General features: G+C 33.5%; 1 protein-coding gene across 1 annotated transcript; it reads left to right on the top strand.

Moving 5' to 3' along the window:
- Positions 1 to 226: 226 nt before the first annotated feature.
- Positions 227 to 2720, top strand: LOC116141368 (octanoyltransferase LIP2, mitochondrial). The gene is made up of 2 exons (XM_031426881.1): positions 227 to 289; positions 1928 to 2720. Exon 2 carries the CDS (start codon positions 1931 to 1933, stop codon positions 2615 to 2617), a length of 687 nt encoding a protein of 228 aa, XP_031282741.1. The 5' UTR covers positions 227 to 289; positions 1928 to 1930; the 3' UTR covers positions 2618 to 2720.
- The last annotated feature ends 4320 nt before the right edge of the window (positions 2721 to 7040 follow it).

The following is a 7040-nucleotide window of genomic DNA, read 5'->3' as shown; positions in this document are numbered from 1 at the left end:
TTATAGAAAACTGTAGAAACTGACTTTTAATTATTTTCTACTTTTATATTAATTTTTAGGATCACATTCACAGACCGTTTTAAAAAGATCAAACCCCTTTTCATTTTCCTAAAACAAAGAGCTATATTTTTTACTATTCACAAAATTAATATATTTTTTTAACTATTTACAGAAATATTTAAAAAAAAATCTAATTTAAATTTTATAACATAAAAAGCTCCAGAAAATTAACTCCTTTAAATTATCCTGCTTTCTCATCTTCAGAAGCAGCCTGTAACGGTCGGATTCGGTAAGCCTCTGCTCATTCTAATTTCCAAATTTATATTTTATATATATTCGTTTTATTCAATTTATTTTCTGATAACTTGTGATTTCTTATGGACTTTAAAGCTTTATTTTCAGATAAAATCCTTCAAAAAAAAAATAAAAATGTAATGTTGAAATATGTCAATAATTTGTTCGATGAAATGCCGCTGTGAGTTTTATGTGCATTTTTAATTGCGTCTTTCGCAATTCTGTTTCTGGGTTTCTGTGGAAGTTTTATGTAGTTCTTAATTAGCCTTGATGGGTAGATAGTATGTAGATTTGTGGGTATGTATATATTCTTATTTTTGTTTTTTAAAGTTACAAAATTAAACCAATTTATCTCACCCTGTTACGAGCACGATTCGATCTCAAAATGTCTTGTACAACCACGATGGATCATATAAACTGAATTAGCTAATATGAGACGTGTAGGTGCTAGTTATTTCAGTTGTTTAGATTTTCTCGGGTTGTATAAGAGGTCTTGGGATGGAATTTCGCTCACACCGGCTGTGGGAGGAGTTTTGGTTAAATACGTAAGTTTGAATAAAAGAATTTAGAGAAAAAGAATAAAAGAGATGATATCGATTTAGGTAAGGGAAAACAGATGAGCATGAAGGGAAGCTGTGAAGAAGTGGTGTTGTCTTATGCTTTATTTGTCAATGAAGTGGAAGATGCTGGTCTCTCATTTTTTATTTGTTAATTTCTGGTGATACCCATTTTGTAAGATCTTGTAGATCTTGTATCTTCATCAATGATTGTTCTCAGCCGCTATCACACAATATAATTTTAGTGGTTTAGTAGCCGTTGGGGATAATTGTGCATAATTCTTTTTGCAACACTGTTCTGTATAATGAAATGAGAAATTGAGTTTGTTCTAGATCTGCAATGATACGGATAGTTTATTTTGAGAATGTTTTTTCAGAAAATAAAAATGGTAAAAATGCATGTTGAACCAGCATACAAAAATTATAAAACAGTGAAAACATGTCTCACATCTTTTCTGGTATCTTAATTTATAAAAATGGCAAATAATCATCTAGTAGTAATATTTCTGTTATTTTTATCAAATTCTTGAACTTTAAATTGAGAATGTGGAGATATTGGAGCCTTTTTTAAGGGAGAAAAGTTCCATTTTCAAACATTATGAAGGGGAAAAAAGTTGTGGTGCTTTTTGAGATCTGCTCTTTACAAATTTAACTGAACATGTATTGACATATTTTTGAACTTGAAAAAAGAAATATGTTTTTGGGAAAGAGTACTTATCATGTTCTTATGGTTTTGTTGTTACCTATTTCTTCTTGGTGATTAAATGATTTCCTGATTATCTTATCCTAGAAAAAAGTGATATGATTTAATGATTTAGTCTGCTTTATTTAGCCATTTGACATCATATATACTAGATGATTTCACAATTTAGAATTGCTAATCTTGGCCAAATTTAACATGTGTGGGGTAGCATTTGCTTTCTTTTAGGTTTTGGTATCTATGGATTTGAAACATGCAAAGTATGTCTTTAGTCCATAGTGGATAGTGGGCGCCATGTGATTTAACCCAATAATTTGAAATGGCACCATGTGATGATGAAGCAATGCTATGTAATTAATCATGTCTTGATCTACAGGGGATGAGACTTCCTCGAACTCTTGAGGTCTGGAAATTGGGGACTGTCAGCTACTTGGATGCACTTAAGCTGCAGGAAAAACTTATGTCTGATAGAAAAATTAATAAGATCCCAGATACTCTCTTGTGCCTACAGCATCCACCCACATATACCCTTGGAAAACGCCGGACTGATCACAATTTATTAATTCCCGTGTCTGAACTAAAACAGATAGGAGCCGAACTTCATTACACACAGAGAGGAGGAGACATTACATTTCATGGTCCACATCAAGCAATATTATATCCCATTGTTTCTCTTCGTGACATTGGAATTGGTGCCCGGAATTATGTGGAAAAACTTGAGTTAACTATGATTGAATTAGCATCATTATATGGAGTAAAAGCTCGTGCTGGAAATACAGGTGAAACTGGGGTTTGGGTTGGAGATAGAAAGATAGGTGCAATTGGAGTTCGGATACAATATGGAGTCACTTCTCATGGATTGGCCTTCAACATTGATCCCGATTTAAACTATTTTAAGCATATTGTGCCTTGCGGGATTCCAGATAAAGAAGTAACATCTTTAAGAAGGGAAACAGGTATTCTGCTTCCTGCAGAAGATGTAATTCATGAGCAGTTAGTTTCTTGTTTTGCTAGACAGTTTGGCTATGTTAGTCTTATCAGGAAGGATAATGTATCAATAATGTAGGATAATGAGAAAATATAGTGAGCTGTGGTTTGTATTCCAAGCAGATCAATTATGTCAATTCTGTACTCACATTATTGATTCATTGATATGATTTTTGTGAATAACGTGTGTTTGAAGTTGTATCTTCTTTAATCTTTAGACACCTTTGCAAACCTGCAGCCTGCAGTGCAGGACTTACTGTAGGCATGGAAAATGGATTTTAGGATCTTGTGATGCCTGATAACTAAATTTGGGTTTTAAAAATAGATCAAGAGCTTCAAAAACAGTTCTCCTCGGAACTATGGGGACTGGTGGGTAATAGGACTACTAAAAATATGTATAAACCTGATAAGAGTTCTGGCAATTATGATGATTCTTAACTGTTGAGGCAGTTAAGTGATGGATCACTGTTTCTGATCCGTGAAATCTTGTCAAAATTTGTTTTCTGAGAATCTGATACACAATCGATGGGCATAAATACAAGTCTGCCACTCAGTCTGATCTTTCATCAAAGGGTTTCAAAGTCAGCATTGCATCTTCTATTCTCATACTGATGGTAATAGACCACATGTTTTCTGGGACAATGAGAATCTTCAATACACATGAACCTTTGAATATCCAAAGAAAACTTTACACTGAAATCTCTGTTCTTTAACTTTCAGGAGTCACTTGAGCAGATCTTGCCATATGATTATCTTAAGCAGACATCTTTGCCCATTTTTCTGCTAGCTACGGTAATGGAGTTGCATTTTATGCAAATAGATAGCTTTCAGTCACTACTGAAATTCATTGCTGACTAATCATTGATGCAAAATTGAATATCCTATACTATAGTAAAAGTGTAGGAAAGCCTGCTAAATCTAGATATATTTCTAATTTTGCATTAGAAATTGTTCCAGGTGGATACTTCATTTTTAAAATGCCTTGGGAGATCAGTGTTCTATATTCCACCAATACTTGAATCTCAGGAAAACAGGCGGCCTTGAGGGAAATTTGTAATTAAAGATTTTGATACAAATCCTAAGGATTTTGGTCATGGCTGACAGGCCAGCTAAATTTAGTTGGGGTAGAATATTGATTATAGGTGCCATTGCTGCTATGACACTAACAGTGCGCAGGAACTTGTTAGTATAATTCAATGCTTTAAGACAGGGATCAAACTAGAAGATTTAGATAGAGCCAAGTCAAATTAGAGAATATACTTGTTGGAAAAAGTGGAAGATAAACTGGCATTTCCCAGAAGATGATGGTGATTCATTTCTAGAAAAGTAGGCTTACCCAGCTAACTTTAGCTGTGTTTTATTATACTTAATAGAGATACAAAACTTATGAAGATAAAATAAAGCAGTGAGGACAGTGACTGATTTGGTCTCATGTGATAAGTCACATGAGACATGTTGTTTAACTATTTGGGGATTGCAGAGAAGTCAGAGAAATATAATATTCAATTCACCATCACATGCTCAGCTGCTTCCAAGTTCCAACCCATTAAAGAACAAAACAAGGAAAATACTAAGCTTATATCTGCCAAGTTAAATGTTTACCAGGGACTTAGGCTAGTCAAATAATGCCTCTACCAAATTCTAAAGCATGTTAAAAATGGGAATCTTAACATGCAACTTTTTTGTTATTATAAATTTCTTTGACCTACTTAGTCTTCTAAGTTTCCTTAAGTTCATACTAATCAAATATTTTTATTCCTGTTCCAATCATTTCTGAACCTGGTAGGAAATAGTTCACATCTGTCAGTTACCATTGCTATTTTACTGTGAAATGAATAAGTGCCTAACAACCTTACAGTCTCCTACTAGACTATACAGTTATTAAGTTGCATCTATGTATTGCACTTTGTCAGACTTGAGCACAAACTATATGTAAGAAACATGCATTTCTAACTACCTTAGAAAGGTCCTTGCAATTTTGTTGGTTCCAAAACCATCTCTATTACTTTACATTTCCTTTTCAAGCAAGCTACACCATGAAAACTATTCATAGAGCTTTGGTTACTGTCTTTGCCTTAATTCTGGTTTTTCTCCTCATGTTGTCACTAGTTTCTCTTGACCATGAGGGACATAGTCATTATAGAGAAAGAAACAAACCAAGGAGATTGCGAGGTTCTGTTACTTCACTTTCTGCAAATCTAAACAAGTTGCATAAAGCTGTTAATGATCCCCAGAAAGCCATGGAGACGAGCCTTAAGAAGGAGCCACCAAGTGAATCAAATCCTAGCCAGAACAAGTAAATTTTATCAGCTTTTGTGTAGAGATCTTAGCTAGAAAGAGAAACTCTCTTTCTGAATTTTTGCAGTTTTCTTACTTTTATTGTTGGATAGGTAGGAGAATTGGATCTCTATACTTTTTTTTTTTTTAAGTCACTATGTTTCCATGTATTTATTAATTATTTTCCTTTGCAACCTTTGGTTTCTCAAGTAGATTTAGGATGAGAGGAAGTGAATTATATTAACAGAACTCTGTAGGAATATATCAGAAATATTATCAGATTACTTCAAAGACTGCTAGTTTTATATCGTTGATTCCAAAAGCTTCCGTTACAAGTTGATCTGTTATACTGACTAGTTAGACGTTTATTTTAGATGTTCCCGCTGCACTACGTCTATCGCCTTACTGTTTTCAATTGATGAGTATAGGGATGAATGCTTCATCTTTTTGTGCATTTGTTGCTAGGTTTCAAAGATCTATGAAGCTGCTACTGTAATTAAATATGTTCCATAAAAAAACTATAAAACATCAACTATATGATCTATAATGGTTTCAGAATTTCTCATTTCTGAACTGAAATGAAGGAATGCACATCAAGATTCAAGATTGATACCACTTTCCGAATAATCATATAGCTGAAGATGAGTCTCTCAGATTGAGAAGTGATGAAGCTTTTGAATAAAACTAACAGAGTGTAAAAAAAAAAAAAGAAAAAAAAAAAAACAGATAATTTATCATATGAAAATATCATTAAACTAAACCAGCCATCATTTGTATCTTAATTAACTAAACATCTTGAACTTAATTACCGTACTTATGGGAACAAAAAGATTGGATATTGTATGGCCTTTTTTAAAGTGAAGATATGAAGCATTTGTAGCATTCTAATCATGTTCAGAAAAAAAAAAAAAAAAAAAAAAATTTAATTCAGTCAATTATTATGATTCTGTTGTAGAACCCCTGGAAATGAAAATACTAAGAAATAGCTCAAGGGGGTTTATCCTCATATTAAACTTGAAATGTCACGAATTGTTTGAAGATTTCAAATGTGCACCTACAAGAAGAAAATTTTCAGTATAATGCGATCTTTTTTTACGTTGGTGACTATTATTTATCAACATCTAATTTTTGTTGTGGTAATGATCATAATTGAAGAAGATTCTTTATTATATATGCATACGAAACTCAGAAGAACAGGATTAGTTACTGGAGAGTAACAAAAGAGCAGTACTTATACTTCACAATGAGTTTGAAAGCTGAAATATGCAGTTTGAATTTTTGATATTTAAGTGAAATACCCAGTTGGCTTTGAAGCATTGTTTGGGAACTTAAACTTTAGCATAAGTCATCAATATTGTTGAAGCTTGAAATTTGCTTTATGTTTGGAAATTGGCCTATACTTACCATATCAAGATTTTTTAGGGTTTGACAAATTAATTTTAAGTTCCAGAATAGATCAGAAATCTGTTATAATTGTTCTCAGAAGCTTCCTAAATGTGGAAACTTAATAAGTCAGAGTGGACTCTTCAGACAAATTAGAAGAGTATAAGCAAGAATATTCATCTGTGCCTAAAAAGTCTTGCAAGATGGTAGAAGGCCAAGATGTGATTGGGGTATTCTTTGATTGATGAGACTGATACGCATGGAAGCTGCAAGCCGGATTTTGAACTAAGCTGTAATGAAGAAGGCCAGAGTTCCAGTGAAGATCTTTATGATTTTGAAATACTTACAGATACAGATTGGCCCTTGTCTGACTACGAGCATTTTGAGAATTCTACTGAAGAAGATTGCAAAAGATATTGCTTGTATGATTGTCTAGTGCCATTGCCATTTCCAGAGGCGAAGAATGCTGGAAGAAGAAGCTTCCACTCTCTAATGGAAGAGCAGATAGTAGTGTCAACAGTAAGGCTTTTATCAAATATGAGAAAATTGATGCTAATGCTCCTCCATTAGTCCCTGGTAATAAGAATCTGAACCTGGATGCAATTCCTGTAACATCAGGAGTTCTTTTAGGTAGCTTAGTATTTGTAAATGTTGTGCTCATCAGTGCATTTTGTCCCGGTTTTTTCTTCATCAACAAGAAGAAATTCCCACCAGCTTAAAGCACAATGGAAATAAATTACGTTGCTTCACCTACAAGAACTTGCAGAAGCTACAGGTAACTTCTGGGAAGAAGTGGGCAGAGGATCTTTTGGTGTTGTCTACGAAGGAACAATTCAAACAAG

Source organism: Pistacia vera, unplaced genomic scaffold (genome assembly GCF_008641045.1).
Source record: "Pistacia vera cultivar Batoury unplaced genomic scaffold, PisVer_v2 Contig1112, whole genome shotgun sequence".
Classification (NCBI taxonomy): Eukaryota; Viridiplantae; Streptophyta; class Magnoliopsida; order Sapindales; family Anacardiaceae; genus Pistacia; species Pistacia vera.
The sequence above is the reverse complement of the archived record's forward strand: the minus strand, read 5'-3'. Positions and strand labels throughout refer to the sequence as shown.

Coding starts and splice junctions, on each gene's coding strand:
- LOC116141368 (XM_031426881.1), top strand. CDS start 1,931: ATGAGACTTCCTCGAACTCTTGAGGTCTGGAAATTGGGGACTGTCAGC.